Source organism: Trichosurus vulpecula, chromosome 2 (assembly GCF_011100635.1).
Source record: "Trichosurus vulpecula isolate mTriVul1 chromosome 2, mTriVul1.pri, whole genome shotgun sequence".
Classification (NCBI taxonomy): domain Eukaryota; kingdom Metazoa; phylum Chordata; class Mammalia; order Diprotodontia; family Phalangeridae; genus Trichosurus; species Trichosurus vulpecula.
Window position 1 is genome coordinate 38,793,216 of NC_050574.1, and position 18,851 is coordinate 38,812,066.

An 18,851-nucleotide genomic window follows, 5' to 3' on the forward strand; every position below is an offset into this window, starting at 1 on the left:
TGTGTCCTGGCAGCCAGGCCTCTTCCCGGGACGGGAAGGGGGCTCCTAGCCCAGCTCATCCCCCATCAGAGTATCATCTTTACCTCCTGTCCTAAGAGACGTGGGTGGCCTGAATGCCCTCTACCTTTTACCAAGACCTGTCCAAATCTGACTGTGCCCCGGCCCTGTCTGGGTAGCTGTCCAGATGTCCCTGCTGACCTCACCTCACAGTCCAGGGCTCCGCGTGCTTGCTACTCACTGGCCACAATTCTATACTGCAGTTATTACGAAGTTAAGCCCTACGTTGTACTTTACTGCATTCTCTCAGGTGCCTCAGTGTTCTGATCTGGGCCGGTTCAATAAACTTTGAACACAAGGTCCTTTTCATCTAGTAGGTCCTTGCATACTGTAGGTACTTAATGTTTGAACTGAAAGCCAAATTCCTGACTGAATCTGTTGCACATTAAAGGTGGGCTAATGGCTGTAGCACCTACTTCATGGTCCAGAACAAAACTAATTTTTGTGAGGAAAACCCGAGTTTACTCTATTTCAACAGCAATCTGGAATTAGGCCTTTGATGCTGTCCTGGGCATCCAGGTGGCACAGTGGATAGAGTGTGGGGTCTGGATTCAGGAAGACCGGAGTTCAAATGCAGCCTCAGAAACTTACTAGCTGTGTGACCCTGGGCACGTCACTTAACCATTTGCCTCAGTTTCCTCGTCTAGAGAAGGGAATGTTGAACCACTCCAGTTATCTCTGCCAAGAACACCCCAAATGGGGTCACTACATGTCGGACACAACAGCACAACAAAAGATTTGAAGTTGTTTTAGTGTGGGTACTGGGAGAGATACAAGAATCAAGATACAGCTCTGACACCAACACTTAGGATTTCGATAGGGAGACAGGATGAAGTCCATGAAACAAGATGAGAAAAAGCAAACACAACGCGCTCGAGATGACAAGGACGAGGAAGGGAGCTCAGACTCCTGGGAAAGTCAAGGGCCTGGGACCATGTGGTCAGCTCCTGGCTGGGGACCTGGGAGGGGGAGGGAAGTGTCCAAAGGTGATGTTAATCTGAGTGCCACCTCTTAGAGGCCATTTCTTCATCTGTGAAATGGGGATGCTGGTCCGGCTCACAGGGCTCTTGCGGGGAAAGCCCTTTGCAAAGCAAAAAAGATTTTCTATCTGTGAATTATCACAAAAGGGGAAGAGAGCCAGCCCAGGTAGTCACTGTATTTTATTGGAAAACATTGATCTATATTTTTCTTCACAGCTTGAACTGAACACAATATTGCCCGGTTTAAAAAATAGAACAAAACAAAATAAAACCACTCCCCAAATAGCCATAGCCTCATCCCACCTTGCTTGCCCACCATGGCCCTGGGCTGGATTTCCACCTCCCCTTCCCCTGGGAGGAAGGCACCAGGGGGTGGTTCAGGGGAGTGAAATCTCATGTGTCAGGCGGCCAGCCTCCTTGCCAGGCCCGAGAAGGGTCAGTTTGATCCACCTGGGCATCGGGGGTTGGGGGGGTGTGTGAAAGGGAGAGAGAGAGAAAGAAAGGACCTAAGGAGGAAAAAAGAGGAGTCTGCCCATGGCTCCTTCCTCATCCCAAATGTTAAGTTAAGAGAGAAACAGTTGTTGGTAAGAAGAGAGTTTGCTGATCATGCTATCCGGCAGAGGGAGGGGATGGCTAGCAGAGACAGAGCACAGACGCTGAGAGCAGCAAGTCACTACAGAGACGCGAGGGGTGGGGGGCAGAGCAGGGGGGCACAGACGGGCCTGGATGGGGTCTCCTACATAACTCCTATTGCAGCTATGATCAATAATGTTGATTATTGGGTTACCCCCCCCCCAAGCCATATATGGATTTTGCCTGAAAAAGAAGAAAAAACCTCAAAGAATTGAGCACACCGCCAAGCAACCATCGACACGTTCACTCAAAGTGCGGGGCTGGAGCAGAGGAAGCTGGCGGGTCGGGGGTGTGGGGAGTGCGCAGGGATATTAGCACCAGATATTTACAGAACAGCTCAAGAGATCGCTTTAGGAGTAGGGACATTTACAATTTATACAAGGTGCCGAGGGAGCAGGGACACCTCTCCCCTCCTCTCCCACAGGCCAAAACTTGGTCGAGCCAATCGCTGATGATTTGGGAATAAAAGCCAATGGGTTTTGTAATGTTGTCCATCCCTAGCTCATTTGCTTCACCTGTCCTACCCCCAACCAGTGTCTACAATTCCCTTCTCCTCAGTCTCAAAGGCCATGTGAGGTGGCCTCATCTTCCTCATGCCCACCCACCACCCACCCCAACACCTCATGTCGGAGCTCCTCCAGACCTTTCACCATGGCCCCCCAAAGGTTTCGAACATAGAACCACAGTGCCAGACGCATGCAAACATCTAAAGGGTTTGGCTTTCCTGCCCCAGGTAGGGACACTCTCCCCACTCTGCTGCAGCTCCCGGCATGGGGCCAGCACTGGCCACCGCAAACAGGGTTCGAAATCAAAGGGAGAGGGGGAGACCTACAGGGAGCCATGAAGGCCGAGATCCTGTTTGGTTTGGTGGGGGTGGGGTAGGGGCTGAGGGGTCAGCTCAGGGGCTGGGACGTCCCAGGGCAGAGAGGGAAAAATGAGGGGAGGAGGTCAAAGAGCAGTCATGCAGCTTGGGACAAATCTCGTGTTGCTTTATGTCGGATTCTCAGTCGTCAGTCAGGGTTGGCTTAGAACCAGGTTATGCGAGTAAGAGTGTCGGAGAGAGAGAGCGCGAGAGAAGAGAGAGATCAAAGGAAAACGGGCATCACCAGCTGCCCGGGGCCTTCACTTCGCGGTCATCATCTGTACAAACTCTGCAAGACAAGACAGGGAGAGGGAAGGTGTGTCAGGTCTGGGGACCCAGTTCTGGGCCTGACCCCCGGTCTGTGGCCTGCTCACTGAAGGCACGATGTGGCTCAGTGAGGACGCCCTGAAGGCTGGGATGCCCACACCTATGGTGCCCCCAAACTGTCCCTTGGCCCTGTCAGGCTGACCTTCATCCCATCTACAAGCTGCCTGACTTCCCTTGGGGCTCAGCCTGGGCTGGGGGCTTCCCGGGGATGTGGAGGGGGGGATATACCTGTGGTGCCCCCAAACTGTCCCTTGGCCCTGTCATGCTGACCCTTGTCCTATCAATGGGTTGCCTGACTTCCCTTGGGGCTCAGCCTGGGCTGGGGGCTTCCCAGGGTTGTGGAGGGGTGGGCACACCTTCATAGTTAACTTGGCCATCACCATCTATGTCGGCCTCTCGGATCATCTCGTCCACTTCCTCATCAGTCAGCTTCTCCCCAAGGTTGGTCATCACGTGACGAAGCTCCGCGGCACTGATATAACCATTTCCATCCTACAGGAGTGGACAAAAGAAAGCCTCATGGCTGCACACACTTTCCCAAATGTTTTCCATCCACCACCTCATTTACTTCTCAGAGAGACCTGGGGGTAGTTAGGGACTGGACAGGCCAGCTGGAGCCAGGCCTCCTGACTCACAGCCTGATGCAGGGCCCAGGCTAGAACCAGCTGCTGGGGATCCCCTGGGGCAAAGGAGCGGGGGAGAAAGGGGCCCTGCACACCACAGAGCCATCTGCCCACCTTGTCAAAGACACGGAATGCCTCTCGGATTTCTTCCTCGCTGTCTGTGTCCTTCATCTTCCTTGCCATCATAGTCAGGAATTCAGGGAAGTCAATGGTCCCATTTCCTGGAAGCAAGTACCCAGGTTAGGAGAAGAGTTTGGAATGCAACAACATAGACAAGGCTCTCAGCCAGTACTTGGGAGATGACTTCTGGCCCCAGGATGGAAATGCCAAACTCCCCAGCACAGGGGTATAAGGGGTGCAGGCCCGCACACCCACCCACCCACCTCCCTCAGGGCTCACCATCTGCATCCACCTCATTGATCATGTCTTGGAGCTCAGCCTCAGTCGGGTTCTGACCCAGGGACCGCATCACTGTACCCAACTCCTTGGTGGTGATGGTCCCATCTCCATCCTTATCAAATAGGGAAAAGGCTTCCTTGAACTCTGAAAGGCGAGATCACATGGAAGGGACTCTTTATTACATACAAGCTGCATTGGCTTGACCTGGCACAAAAATTCTGGCACCCCTAGCTGCCCTCACTGTTAAAGAGTGGGTCAAGAGGAAGAGAAGCCAATTCCAGCCACATGATTCAAAAGAGTGACTGAGAGCCTCTGGAAGGACCCAGGCCCCTAACTAGCTCCACCAACTCCTCCATGACCAAGTTAGCCCTCACGTTACCCAAGCAGCAGGCCCCAGCCCAGCTCTAGGCCCGGGGACAGCAGAGCACAAGCAATTCCAAACCACTGTGAATGCACAGGTTTTAGCCTTTATCTTTACCCAGCCTCTTTCCCAAAGCTGAGAGCGAAGGCCACAAAAGGTACCAACAGTTCCTAAGATGAAGCCCAATGAGATGCAGCCCATCTCATTGTCTCTGCCAGCCTAGATTCCTGCCCCCGAGTGCCCCGCCCCCCGGCCGCTGGGGCTGCCCATGGGAGGAGCTCAGCAGTTATCTGTGGTGAGGTGTGGGGGTGGGTGGCAGCGGTGCATGGATGGACGGACAATGCGTGGGGAGGGAGAGCTGGCTGCCGAGCCAGAGTGGTGCTGAGTGGGAAGGCTGCAGCTGGGGCTAGGCTGAGAGCAGGGAGATGCAACTAACTGTGCAGGAGGTGGGCACATGGCTCCTATCCTCCCACTGGGTTCATTTTGGCACCTGTATCCCATTTCTCGTCAGAGCTGCTGAGAATAGGATGTCCAGTTGTCATTCCCCAAAGGGTACTGTCTAGGGGGGCATTTTGTTAACTAGGAAAGGGAAAGAAGAGGTAAGTGTGTCTATGCGGGGGGAGGAGGAGCAGTGGCGGTGGTGGTTGAGCAGGCAAACCCTCAGGCGGCTATTCCCATGTGCCTGCTGGCTCTCCCTCAGGACATCGTCACCACTCTTTTGCCAAAGCCCACTGGATCTTCTAGAGCAGGGCCTGGGTCCTACAGGTGCATTATTTTTAGGGAATGCTTAATGACATGATGGCTGCCTGCCTGCTGAGGACACGGACTCCTGACCACATAGGCTCATAGCTGAGAAGCAAAGTGGGGGTGGTGGCAAGCAGAGGCGGGGCTACTCTGGACAGGAAGACCAGGGCTCCAAGCAGCCATGGAGGACCAGAGAGGAAGAAGGATCTCGGGTCAAGCTGCCAATTGGGACACAAGTGCAGATGAGTCTCTTCTAAGTGTAAGAGAAGCATAGTGCCAGATTTCTAAGACTGCCCTGTGGGGCTGACGGCCCTGTAACAAGGGAGTTACCACCTTAAGCCATGAATGAGCCTCACTCAACTTGGCAGTCTGGGCCTGGGTCATTGGGTCACTAGTGGTGTCCAGTCATAGTCGTTTAGCAAACAGCATTTAAGAGGTGGCACACAGCAGAAAGAACAGAAAAGTGGGACTCAGGAGATGTGGGTTTGAATCTGGGCCATGGCTAAGCTGCCTCAGGGTCCTCAGCTGCCCACCTCCCAGGCTTGCTGTGGGGAAAGCTCTTGGCAATGTGAGCCGTGATGCGCCCCCAGGCCCTCTATGCAGGGTGCCATAGAGGACAACAGTGTACAACATGGAGTCCCGAGGGGCATTTCTGCCCTTTCCCCAGAGCCATCAGGCAAGCGATAACAAGTGTACAGGAATCTAGTGGGGCTGTGAGACACGTGTCCTTGGAGGGTGTGGGGGGTGGGGGAGGAGGACTCACCTGCGATCTGCTCCTCAGTCAGCTGGTCAGCCTGGAAAAGCACCAGAGAGAAGTCAGTCACTGGGTTGGCAAGCCAGTCATCATTAACGATTCCCCACAATTCTTTACTGAAGCTCTCCTTTCCACCTCCTCAGGATGAAAAACCACTTTGTGCAGAGACAAGTCAGCATCCCTCTTGGGGATAAGGCAGCTGGGATGAGAGTGGCAAGGGGCACGAGGCAGGGCAGGAGCTTTTTCTGGAGCTATTCAGCAGGCCAGGGGCTATACTGGCCTGGAAATTCAGTTCCTGATGGTTTGTGTAAAGTGGAGAGACTGGTAGGGCTGGGACTGGATGCTCCTGGAGGTCACGTCTAACTGGGATATTTCACCATGATGTGGTGGAGGGTGGTGGTGGTGGCGGGATGAAAAGGGCTCCCTCCTCCCAACAATGGCATTTTCAAGAGGAAAGAAGCCTCCCTGAGCTGTGAGTTTGTGCCTTTATGGTGTCATTGAGGAGGCAGGGAGCTTCTTCCCAAGAGGACTAAGCAAGCAGGTCTAGAAGGTTCTGCCAAACTGAAACAGGTCAGTTCTTGAGCAGGGGGAGGGAATGGAAGTCATAGCACAGACCTGCACCATTAACCCAAATCCTGTCCCATGTCACCTACATACAACAGGAAGCCTGAGGGTAAAGTGTTCCTCCAGGATGGCCACAGTCCAGGGCTGGGGGCTGAGACCCACCTGGGCTAGCAGGTGGGGGCAGGGGCTGCTGGATCCTCCGCCCCCATTCTTGATCCAGCCCACCCCCTTTTTGATCCAGACCACCCTCTTCTCCATCCACCCCACCCCCTTGGCTGGAGGGTCGGGGAGGACGTTGGTCTGTTCTCCTCAGACTTGAGGGGCAGCTGTCAGGGAGGGGGCTGCAGCAGTGGCAGCCACTGCAGGCTTGAGCTGGTTTCCCTCACCACACTGCGGTGTTTTTAACCCTTTCTCTCCCTCCCTGCCATCCCAGCCCGACAGGTCAGGCTGGGGCCAAGGCTGCTCTGTGCTATATTGCAGGGGGCCCTCCTGTCTGGGCAGGGATGCAGTGCGGGATGCTTGAAAGCAAGCCAGGTCCCAGAATGGGGGGAAAGACCGATTGAGCACAGCACTGCCGAAGGGAAGGGCCAGGCCAAAGGCTGCTGCTCACCCAGAATTCATCAGAGGCAGGTGCAAATCTCTGCCATGGCCCCACAGGCAGCCGCAAGGAGACCCACTCCATCTGGATGCTGTAGGTGGGGGCCTGCTCTTGTCTCAGATAATGCCTCAAGCCTCCTCCCAAGGCTCCTGTGACTAGAGTACTTTCTTGTCTTTTTTTTTCCCCTGGGGAAAGGAGACTTCAGACCCACAGGAAAGCAGGTCCGAATGAGCAGAATGCAGAAATGTCAAAGTTATGGAGGAAAGCAGGGTCACTCTGAAGAGAATCCAGGGTGATGGAAGAGAAGGCCTTGTCTTTCCTCAGCCTCTCCAGCCATGGCCACCCTCTTCCCCTGCCCCCACATGGAGGCTGCAGTGCCAGCCTGAGCTGTGTGCTGGAGGCCAGGCCAGGGCAGTGGCCCTTCAGAGGGGCCTGCAATCTTGTTTAAAGGGCTCCAGCTTCTAGAAGACAAAGAATCTGTCCTGGCTCCCTCCATCTTGAGGAGCCAGATCACAGAAAGGAGCAAAGGAAGCAGGGCTTCTCATCAAGGCCCATGCCAGAAAGGAAGAGGGGCAGACTGGGGCCAACTCCCCCCCCCCCTGCCCCCACTACTTTAGAGCTAGCAGGCCAATGGCTACCTGGCCAGGGCTGCAGGGGGCTGGGATTGGGGAGGCTGTAGGCTGCAGAGCCTGCCTGTTTTTCCCTACCTCCATACTCTAGTCTCTAAGCTGGGTGACTGAAAAGGCCCAATCTATTGGGGGCAAAAGGTGGGGAATGGTCCTCTAGCCCAGGGCTGGCCCCAAACTCCATGGGTACTGGAGGAGAGCAGACACTGAGGCAAGGCCCTCAGGCCATTCAGGGGCAGGCCAGCAGGCTAGGCCAAAGTCCACTGCAGGGAAGGATTCCTTTCCTCCCACCCACATGCTCCAGGATCCCAAGTGGAAGCAAGTGCAGTGACAACTGAAATTAACTGCTGTGGCTCCCCCAGGGGGCACTTCTGAGGTGGGAGACCCTGAAACCTGGCACCAGGTAGGATTTATAGCCTTCTTTTGGAAGAACTGTGCTGGGGAAATGAAGGCTGGAGGAAGAAGGGAGCCCAAGGCAATGGAGGCTTCTCTCTGAACCAATACCAGCCGGGATGGCAATGCAGGGCTTTTTTTGGGTATGTGTGTGGGGAGGGCGCGGGGGTGTGTCACAGAGTAGGGAAGAAAGATTCTTCCTTTTTTCTCTCAAAATTCTAGCTGTGCCAAGGAGGAAACAAACATCTGGGACAAGTCACTCACCATCTCCGTCTCCTCAGCTAGAAAATGGAGGAGTTGGACAAAGATCATCTCTTAGGTCTGACATTCTATGACTAGGCCCCAGGAGGAGGCCAAGAGGGCTTGGCTTAGGAGGCCAGAAGCCTTAGAGATGGAAGGCTGTTCCTTAATTGGGGGGGGTGGGTTCTGAAAGTCACTGCTGGTCAAGCCCCAATAACCCCCCTCCAGCCCTTCTAGTCACTGAATCAGAGAAGGTGAGAGTTCTTTGGGAAAAATCTCACTGGCAGCCTCCTCCAGCCCTGATAGCAAAGATCCCCTACCGTAACATCCCCAACAAGGAATGGGCACTGGACTCCCAGACAACCCTTAGGACCAGAAGAAAGTAGATACCACGGCTGTTTCACACTGTGGAGCTGCAGCTGCACCCAGCAGGATGAGAATTCCAGCCCTTGCCCTTGTGCTCAGGGAGCTGGCTCTCCTCTGTTGGGAGGAGGTCTTCCTGGCTTCCCCACAGACAATTATTCTTTTATCTCCCCCCAAACCTCAGTTTCATTGGATGCCATTTCCCAAACACTACCCTGGGCAACTTCACGCACCAGCTCCTACACTCTTGGTACCCTTGGCCAAATTCCATCGTGCCTGACCCAAAGCCCTAATCCACCCCCACCCCCAGACTGGGAAATCCTTTGTTCCAATCTTCCAGAAAACCACCTGCAACGTCCTCCCCCAATCTCAATCCCATTTTTCTCTTCTCAAAGCCTCATTTCTCAATTTTCAATTCTACCTCATTGTACCAAAGAGAGTCCTTCCTACCCAGGCTTGTTTATCTTCTCCTCCCCACCCCCCCCAGAGGGTAGGCCTCTGCTTCAAACTATCCTGAAAACCCCACTGTGGGCGCACACTCAATTCCCAGGAAAACCCATCTTTTAGCTCCACAGCCCTCTCATTCCCCTAATGCATTCTCTGTAAGACGTCTGAAACCTGGGATTTTCTCCCAAACACCTTGGTTTGGCTGCTTGCACCTTGGGTCCTACTCTTCATCCTCTTCCGAACCCTGTCCACCATTCCCACAACTCCACCTTCGCTGTGCCCTTCTCCAGCTCCCTCTCTATTCAGCCTGCCTCCCACCCAGATTCTCCCCCCTCCCCCAGACCCTTTCCTCTCTGAGCCTTCATCCAGCCCCTACTTCTCATCCCCCTGACCTAGTCTCTTCCTGCTGCCCTTCATCTCAAGAATTCCAAGGAGCCTGTTGTCTTCACACCCTCCCTTCCCCCCTCCACTCCTGGGGACGCAGAACTCCTCTCTTTTCCCAGTCACTTGCCCAGAGCTCCCCCAACCCCTCCATCTTCCTCCCTATTACAAATGGGATCTTTCTCTCCCCACTCCCATTTCCTTCTGCAAAGATACCAACTATTTCCCAGGCTCCAGGATCTAATTATCATCCCACCCCTATCTGCAGGATTAGCTCTCACCCCTTTCTTTTCCCTTTTCCCTCAATATACCAACTGCCCCTAACATTCCTCAGCCAATCAGGGGTTCAGCCTCTCCCATCCTCCCCCTCCCCATCACTCCCACAAGGCTGCTCTGATCCCTTTCCCCTAACAAATGGGACTTCCTCTGGCCCAGGGTCTAATCATCACCATCTCCTTCTAGGTCCAACCTTAACCTTCCGAACAATCCCCTTTCTTCCCAAGGGTTCAAGTGCCCCCTCTTTTCCTGGCAAAAATCAATCACCTCCCCCAGAGTCCTTTTAGGACTCTGTGCCCCCCTCCCCTAAACTACCAGCCCTCTAATCCCTTTGCTTTAGTCCTTCCCAAACTTCAGGCAACTATCCCTCTAATTCATGCTCACCTTCACTGGTCCCTTCTCCTGGACTCTCCCTCAGAACCAGCCCTGTCTGCCCTCCTCCCTCCCCAAGACCAACTGTTTCTCATCTTCCTTAGAGGTGCTCCCCTCTCTTCTGAGCTCTAGGAACCAGTTACCCACCTTTCTTTCAGGTCTGTCCTTCCCCTCGAGGGTTCTCCCTGACAGGAACAATCTCCCACCCTGGTGGCTGCTTCATCTGGAACCAACTATCCTCAAGAGTCCTAGCAGAACGAATCCCTTTCCCCATTCTACACAGACCAGAGGGCTGCCCCTCCAGATTCAACCCCATTAGGATCCAAACCCTCCTCTTTCTCGATCTAGGGTCTTCTCGGCTTGGTTGGAACCAGTCCTTCCCCACCCCCAACTAGAAGCTTTCCTGTCAGATCCAGCTCCCCTCCCCAGAGACCACTCTCAGTGCTCTTTCCCTACAAGAATGGTCATTCCCAGCCCACAATCTCAACTATTCTCCTGGGCAGACCCTCGAGCCAGGTCGCACCCTTATCTGGTGCCCCCTTCAGGGACTAGCCATCTCCCCTCCTTCCAACCCACCAGTCCCTAAAAGGTTCCCCCTTGTTAGGGTTCAACCCTCAATCGCCATCTGCTTCCCTTTCCCTCCCCCTCCCTGTCAGCCTAGCCCTCCCCCACCCTTCCAAGGACCAAACTCTTCTGCCCCTCCCCCTCCCCAAACGGCCCTCTCCCTAGGGATCCTCCTATCGGGCTCTCAATCTCCATTTCAGGGTGCAAATCCCAATAACCGAGGCCACCCCACCCACTTCAGAACCCTCTCCACCCCACCCCAGCCATCTGTCCTCAAATGGAATTCTCGGCCAGAGTCCCACACCCCCCTCGGGGTCCAAGCCTCCATTATCTGCCTTCCTCTAGCCAGGGACGACCAACTTTATTGTGCGCCGTCCCCCACCCCCCTCCCCAGTCTCCAATTAAGAGTGCATGCAACACAGCTCGGCACCCCAAGTTCATTCCCATCCCCCCCAGGCCCAAATTAATCTTTCTTTTCTGCCAGTCCCCAGACCATCCCCCCGGGGCCCTCCCTGGCAGAAACCTTCATCAGCACCTCCCCCTCCTCCGACCAGTCAGCTCTCTCCTCCGCCCCCCCCCCCCCGCACCCCATCACCCCCCCAACCCTATCAGCGCTCCCTGCCCCCAGGACCACATCCAGCCCTTCTCCCCTCCCCCCGGGTCCTCCCGGCTGGAAATTAGCCTCCCCTCCCCCCAGGGGTCCTCCCTGTCAGAAACTGACATCTCGTTGCTCGAGCCCAAAGTCGGCTCCCCCCTGCCCCCAAACCGCCTTCTTGGGGTCCTCTCTGACGCCTTCCCACTCCTCAAGACCCAAGTCAGCCTCCCTCCCCCACCTCCTCCGGGGATCTCTCTCTGGGAAACTGATCATCTCTACCCCTTCCCCCCCACATCTCCCTTCCCCCATCATCAGCTCCCCCCTCCCCAGCCAAAGTCAGCTCTCCCTCCACCCTCCAGGTCCTCTGGGCATGGAATTGACCGTCCTCCTCACCCAGACCACCCCTGGGGGCCTCGCGGGCGAACACTGACCATCCCCCTCTGCCTTCCCCTCCCCCCACTTTAACGGTTTCCCCCCCTCCCCGCTCCGCGCACACTCACCATGGCGGGGCACGGGCGCTATGGGTACCGGAGGAGGAAGAGGAGGAGAGGAAGGAGGAGGAGGAGGAGGGAGGAGCGGGGGTCGCGCGGCGCTGGGAACTAGGCTCCGAGCGCAGCAGGGGGCACAGCTCCTGCCCGATCCGCCGCCGCCGCTGCGCGCTCGCGCCACCACAGACTGCAGCGCGCGCCGCCGACAGCCGCCCCGCCTGCGCCTGCGCCTGCGCCCCGCCCGTCTGCCGCCGGCCCCGCCCCCACTAGATATCCTCTCTCCCAGCTTCAGCGCCGCACTGCGGTGCAGGATCCCTCCGCCCGCCCCATTCCAGCCCCAGTCAGTCCAGACCCGAGCCGGATCTACCCTTGGGGTGGTGCGGATACCCGCCCCCGTCCGCGGCCCAGGGACTATTTTCTATACTCTCTTATGGCCGTAGCGGGCTCGGCGGAGGGGCACCAATAGTTGGTGCGTGACACAATTCTTTCTCCCCCTCTCCACCGTGTGAACTAAGCCGTCATTGGCCCGCAATGGCAGCGGAAATGAGAGGGATTCGCCAATTGGTCCGACGTTCCCTGCAATGCGTCAAACCGGAACGCGCCACCGCATGGGGCCGGAAAGGGGGACATGGAGAGAAAAGGCATACGTTGGAAGGAGAGGACGTAACTCTCGGAAGGGAAGAGATGACAGAGAATTTTAAACTGTTGAAGAGACAAAGGCCTCTTTCTTCTAATCAAGGCTCCTACGGGGAGAGTGGGACGGTGCTACAGGAAACGATCCCCACATTTTCCTTTTCCCACCACTTATATGGTCTGACCAGGAGGATGCCGTCATCACGCAGCTCCATCTTGGACTTGGGCTGGAGGGGCGGGACCAAGGGGGGTCACGTGGACAGAGAAGACCACGCCCCAGGAAGGAGAAAGGGGTGGGGGAGACAGAGATGGTTTTTTCCCTTCCCCCTATCCTCCGTGACAACCCTGAGGTGTGGTAGGTCTCGCCCTCTCTGTGCTGTAACCCCCAGCCTAGGGGTGGATGCTCTCAGGACCCTTGGGGGTGTGAGATCAGGACGTCTCCACCACGGGGTCCCAAAGCACTTAACCAGCCCCAGCATCTTATATAGCTCATGCGATGTCAGGGGTGGGAGGGCACTTAGAACATGGGATGTCCAAGCTAGGGGTGAATCTAGAACAAGGCATATCAGAACTGAGAAGAATCTGGTACAAGGAATATCAGAGCTGGGGGCGCTGCTTAGACAATGCAATGTCATAGCTGGGAGGGGCCTCAGAACCGGGGATGTCAGAGCTGTGGGGTGAATCTAGAATGAAGACTATTAGAGTTGGCATACGTGGAGCTTAGATCAGGGAATGTCAGAGCTGGGAGGGGGGTTAGAACAGGGAATGTCAGGGCTGGGAGGGGGGTTAGAACAGGGAATGTCAGAGCTGGGAGGGGCCTTAGAACAGGGAATGTCAGGGCTGGGAGGGACCTTAGAACAGGGAATGTCAGGGCTGGGAGGGGCCTTAGAACAGGGAATGTCAGGGCTGAGAGGGCCTTTAGAACAGGGAGTGTTAGAGCTGGGAGGGGCCTTAGAACAGGGAATGTCAGGGCTGGGAGGGACCTTAGAACAGGGAATGTCAGGGCTTGGAGGGACCTTAGAACAGGGAATGTCAGAGCTGGGAGAGACCTTAGAACAGGGAATGTCAGGGCTGGGAGGGACCTTAGAACAGGGAATGTCAGAGCTGGGGGGGACCTTAGAACAGGGAATGTCAGAGCTGGGAGGGGCCTTAGAACAGGGAATGTCAGGACTAGGGACTAGTCTAGAACAGGGACCATCTGAACTGGGAGGGAACCTGGAGCAGAGAATTTCAGAGTTGGGAATCGGTCAATAAGCATTTATTAAGTACCTGCTCTGTGTCAGGCCCTGTGCTAAGTGCTGAGTATACAAAGAAAGGCAAAAGACAAGAAAAGTTCCTGCTCTTGCTGATGACAACATGCCAACAATTCTGTACAAACCAGCTATGCATGGGATAAATTGGAGATGTTCAACAGATTGAAGGCATTAGAATTAAGGGGTCTGGCAATGGCTTCTTGTAGAAAATGGGCCTTTATCTCACACCTGAGGGGAGGCAGGGAAGTGAGGAAGTGGAGATGAGGGAGAACATTCCAGGCCTGGGGCCAGCCCGTGCAAGGGCAATGGGTGGAGAGCTGGAGTGTCTTGTTTGAGGTATAATAAGTCACCAGGGACACTAGCCAGTGTCACTAGATTGCAGAAGACTTAGAAGAGGGTAAAGTGAAGGGATCAAAGGGGACTGGCCCAGAACTGAAGCTCTCTCAGCTCTCACCAACTCTGCTCCACCCCTCACACAGGGCTGGGCATTCATCTCCACCAGTAAGGAGTGAGTCCCACACCAATGGACTTTTGGACTAGGGTTACATTCAAAAAAAAGAATTGCAGACTATCGACAATCATATGCAAATGTATCCCAGATCACTAATAAGAGAATGAAAATGAAAACAACCCAGAGATTTTACCCTCACACTCTGCAAATTGGCCAAAATGGCAGATGGAAAGAAATATTCAATGTAGGAGAGACTGTGGCAAGATAGGCACACTTGTGAATTCTTCATGGAACTTGGTTAGTACCAGCATTCTGGAGAACAATTTGGAATTATGAGAATAAAGTGGCTAAAGTGATCCTGCCCTTTGGCCCAGAGATTCCCCTGGCAAGCACAGAAATAAGGAGGTCATTGATAAAAAGAAAGGTCCCATTCATGCCAAAATATTTATAGCAGTATTTTATTTTCGTGGCAGCAAAGAAGTGGAAACAAAGTAGATGATTATTAATTGGGGAATGGCTAAATTAATTGTGGTTCATGAATGTGTGAGAATATGACTGTGTTGTAAGAAATGACAAATCTGAGGAATAAAGAGGATTGTGGGAAGATTTACACAGTCTGATGCAAAGAGAAGTAAGCAGAGCCAAGGAAACAATATACACAATGGCTTTAACAGTGTAAAGGGAAAAAGCAATCTGCACAAAATAATCAAAAGGGAATGTTGTGAAATTACAAAGAAAAGGATGACCCCAAAGAAGAGATGATGAGAAGATGCTTCAATTCTGCTCTTTTGCAAAAGTGAGAGGTCCATTAGTGTGGCATATTGCATCTGTTTTCTGATGTGCTGGTTATTTTTGCTGATTCTTTTCCTCTCCCTGTTTTCTTCTTTTGTTTTTTGTTCTTTTTCTTTAAAAATATTATTTGTTATATGGCATGGGAGGAGAAGAGGGAAGGAGAGGGGTATTGGGGGAAATTCTGATGATGTTTTAAAAAAAGCCCTTAAGGATATAAATAAAATTAGTTTTTAAAAAAGAATGTTGCAAAATTACAAAGAACAAGCTTGGCTCCTGAGAAGAGATATGAGAAGTTGCTTCCCCACACTCCTTTTCAGAGGTAGAGGGTCCTTGAGTTTGAAACACTGCATTTTGTCAGATATTTTTTTCAATGTAGTGATAGGTTTTTGCTCACATTTTCTCTTCTTCGTCTTTCTTTGTTCATTAATTATTATATGGGATGGATCTCTAAGAAGGGTTAAGGGGAGGAATACAGGGGAAAATTTAGGTAAAAATTTGGGTATTTGCAAAGCAAAGGATATGAAGGAAAATTCATTTAAAAAAAGTTATCAGGGCTGGAAGAGAACCTCTTGTTCTACTTGCCTTCTTCCAATGATCTCCTATGGGGGTACTTCTTTCAATAGTGTGGCTAGAAACCTATCCACACCTCATCCTGAGCCACTCTTGTCTATTACCCTGATAAATCCTTTGTAGATCCATCTGATGTGCTTCGGCCCCCCCCCCCCCCCGATCTCTCGACCTTACCAATGGTACCAATAACAGATGACTATCCATCTGTTATTAATCAATCAATTAGCCAATAAACATTTCTTCAGCTCATTTCCAGTGTCAGGCACTGTCCTTGGTGCTAAGGATGTACCTGGAGTGTCCCCCCACCCAACTTTCACATTCACTGACATTTTGGGTTCCCAGAGTGTCAGTTGACTACTGCTCTCCTTAAAGTTCTAGAGGGGCTGGGAGTCTCTGTCTAGAGTGCTTTCCCCAATATCATTAACCTGTTGACATCAATTAGCATTTACAGAGGGATATTTACTGAGAAGATAGATGTACAAAAGCATCCCCCAAGCCCAGGGTACACTCTCCCACTTGTACATGTTCAGTCCTTGGGGAGACTGGTCTCAAATTTAAAGCAAAAAGGCACCAAAGCACACATGTAGGGAACATGTGGGGATTAGGGGTGCCTCATGGCGCCTGCTTTGGGGAGTCCTTTTCTTCCATTAACAAGTCTCCATTGTTTGCTTCTATGTGTGGCATTACCAATGGATGAGTTGCTTCCTTGTTCATCTTCTCTAGACCCTTGCAAGAATTAGAGCCTTGGCTGATGGATTACCCCACTGCTAGATTTAATCAAGTTGCTCCTCAGGGGCTTCTTACCCAACTCAGGTATTGTTACTATTGGCTGGTTCCAGTAGTATCTGCTAGTCTCTGATTGGTAAGGAGACCCCTTATGGCTCTTCTGATCATTTGAAGTTTGCAAGATTGTAATCTGTTCTATTCTGTCTCCAGATACTCTTTCACCCAAGATCAGGACAGAATAAAAACAAAAGAAACCGGTACTATGTGTTCACGGACAAATGGCATCTGGGTGGGGAGATAAGATTGCTGTAGCTGCTGCACTCTCCCCACCTGGAGAGCTCACCCAAAAGTCATCAGAGAAGAGACAAATAGGAAAAGAGATGAGGGAGGGTCATATTAATCTCCACTAGTCAGTCAATAAACATTTATTAAGCACCTGCTATGTACCAGACATTGTGCTAAGCACTGTATGTATGTGCATATCTCTCTGTATGCAAATTCAGTTCTTTTAAAAATTAAATTTTTCCCACTTAATATTTGTTTTATTTTTTCAATTATGTATAAAGATAGTTTTCAACATTGTAAATTCAGTTCTAATCCAGTCATAAATTCTCCTAACTAGAAAGCCAATTAGAAACTCTTCACCACCACAGTATTAGCACCTCAATCACTTATGGCTGGAAATTAGCTTCCAAAAAAAAAATCCACATGTTAAGTTGGCATCAGTCAGAGAATATTGTGAATGCTCTTTATAACCCACATGGAAAAGCAAATTAATCCATGTTTCCAGGACTAGGCCCTTGTTAGCCAATCCTTTGTTACACAAAGATAAAAATAGAATAGTTCCTGCCCTCAAAAAGCTTACACTTCTTCCCAGATGCTTCTCAAACATCTACATAAATGGCTGGTTAAAAAAAAAACAAACACCTGCTGCTGGGCTTCAGGGACTAGGGACACTGTTAATTTTCTTCCCCCTAAGGAAGCTCACTGTTTTCGACCCACATGAGGCCTGGACCAGGTTCAGTTCTAGGGGAGCTTGGCTTTGAAGGAAAGGGGATTTAGGTTTCTTTTTCTCCTACTTGTTGGTTTGTTACATCTCCACTCTGGTGCTGTGGGGGGTGGGGGTGGGGAGAATTGTTTTAAGGTATAGGTTTTTGGCTCTAGGGTCATCCCAAGAGAAGAGAGTAGAAAGGTATTCAGTGTGCAATATAAATCAAGCATGGGACAGGTATTTATTTTCTATAAACAAATGGTAAAGGACAAAAGACTCACAAATCTTTGACAGAAAGACTTAAAACAGAATTTTATAACTTGTAACTACTGTTTTCTTCTCTCAGGAGGCTGATACCTCAACCTCATCAGAACAATGCAGTTTGTGGGCCTTCTGACTCAGCATTACACATTTCACCTTCGCTTTTTATTATCTAAACAATTCCTGTCCCATGCCTTCTGCCAATCTCGGCCAGGGCCAGGGTGTCTCCTCCTCTCAAAACAGTGTTGGTGTTCAGGTACTCTGATGAAGGAACTATACTTGTCAGGCAGCTCTCTACCCCTATGTCTCAGGTGTGGTTTTCCAGGTCTGCCTCTAGATCTCAGCTGGTGGGATTCTCGTTCAGCCAGCCATCGCCTCAGGGCTAATATCCTGGAGTAAGGAAGAACTTACTAGCGGTGTGATCCTGGGCAGGTCACTTAGCCTGTTTGCCTCAGTTTCCTGATCTGTAAAAGAGAAATAATACTAGCGCCTACTTCCCAGGATTGTTGTGAGGATCGGATGAAATAGTAATAGTAAAGCACTTAGCAAGCCCTACGTAAATTGTTACTATTAGTTAGACAGCTGCCAGCTCTGACTCACAGATGCCCAGGACAGAGAGGAGCATCTCCTGTTTAACAGCCAGAGCCACTCTCATCGTGGACCTTGCAGCAATGTCATTGCTCATGTTGTCTCCCTTGGGTGTGTCATCCACAAAGTCAAAGATGTAACTTGGATGAGAAGCTGGGGCCAGGTGCTGACAATGGTCAAGGGCTGCCTTGGATCACTTCTGCTTCCCCACTTGCTCACAATTGGCTCATGGAGAGAGGAGACGGAAGGGTGAGCCTTAACACCTCCTGGAAAGCCTCCCAGACCAAGGATCTTTTCTTCTCCCAAATGATTTTCCTCCCCAAGATGCTCAAATTTTCCTTTGGATAGGGGGCAGGGGATGAGCTTTAGTCCAGAGTGCATCTGGAAGGACCGAGGGTCCCTCCTTTTCAGCAGCTTGTCTTGAGGCACAAGACCAAGGGGTCACAGTCCTACTCTACTCCCTTAAGGGAGGCTAACCCTCAGCCTAACTGATAGAGTGCTGGCCTGGAAATCATGAAAAATCATGGACCTCAGTTTTCTCTGCTGTAAAATACAGTTATTAGACAAAGGAGATTGGCCTCAATCCCAGTGAGAGTTGAATGAATCTCCCTCTCAGACCTTAGAAAAGTCATCTCCCCCTCTCTCAGGTCTTGGTTTCCTTTCTTATAAAAAATTGATCTATGTGGTAGTACAATGCAAAGGCTCCTGGATTTGGAGTTTGAGTCCTATCTGTGTGACCTTGGCTAAGTCATTAGGCTTCAAATCCTATTCTTGACATGTACTATCCATGTCCCAGGCAAATGTATCCCCTTACCCTCTGAGCCTCTGTGCTCTCTTCAAGAAAATGAAGGACTAGATGACCTTAAAGGTTCCTTTCAGCTCAAAATCTATTATCCCTAATGTATCTTCTAGCTGTCATGGAAATTCGACTGGAGGGAC

At 51.9% G+C, this 18,851-nt stretch overlaps 1 protein-coding gene across 1 annotated transcript; it reads right to left on the reverse strand.

Annotated features, from left to right (window-relative positions):
* Positions 1-1,199: 1,199 nt before the first annotated feature.
* Positions 1,200-11,836, reverse strand: CALM3 (calmodulin 3). The gene is made up of 6 exons (XM_036747624.1): positions 11,660-11,836; positions 5,750-5,780; positions 3,882-4,025; positions 3,597-3,703; positions 3,216-3,351; positions 1,200-2,821 (listed from the first exon to the last, which is right to left on the reverse strand). Exons 1-6 carry the CDS (start codon positions 11,660-11,662, stop codon positions 2,793-2,795), a joined length of 450 nt encoding a protein of 149 aa, XP_036603519.1. The 5' UTR covers positions 11,663-11,836; the 3' UTR covers positions 1,200-2,792.
* Between the last annotated feature and the right edge of the window lie 7,015 nt (positions 11,837-18,851).

What these genes read in the sequence shown, in the direction of transcription:
- CALM3 (XM_036747624.1), bottom strand. An exon ending in GACTGAGGAGCAGATCGCAG is followed by an intron (nt 4,026 to 5,749) that starts GTGAGTCCTCCT and finishes CTCGCCTTTCAG; the next exon opens with AGTTCAAGGAAGCCTTTTCC. An exon ending in TGGCCAAGTTAACTATGAAG is followed by an intron (nt 2,822 to 3,215) that starts GTGTGCCCACCC and finishes CTTGTCTTGCAG; the next exon opens with AGTTTGTACAGATGATGACC.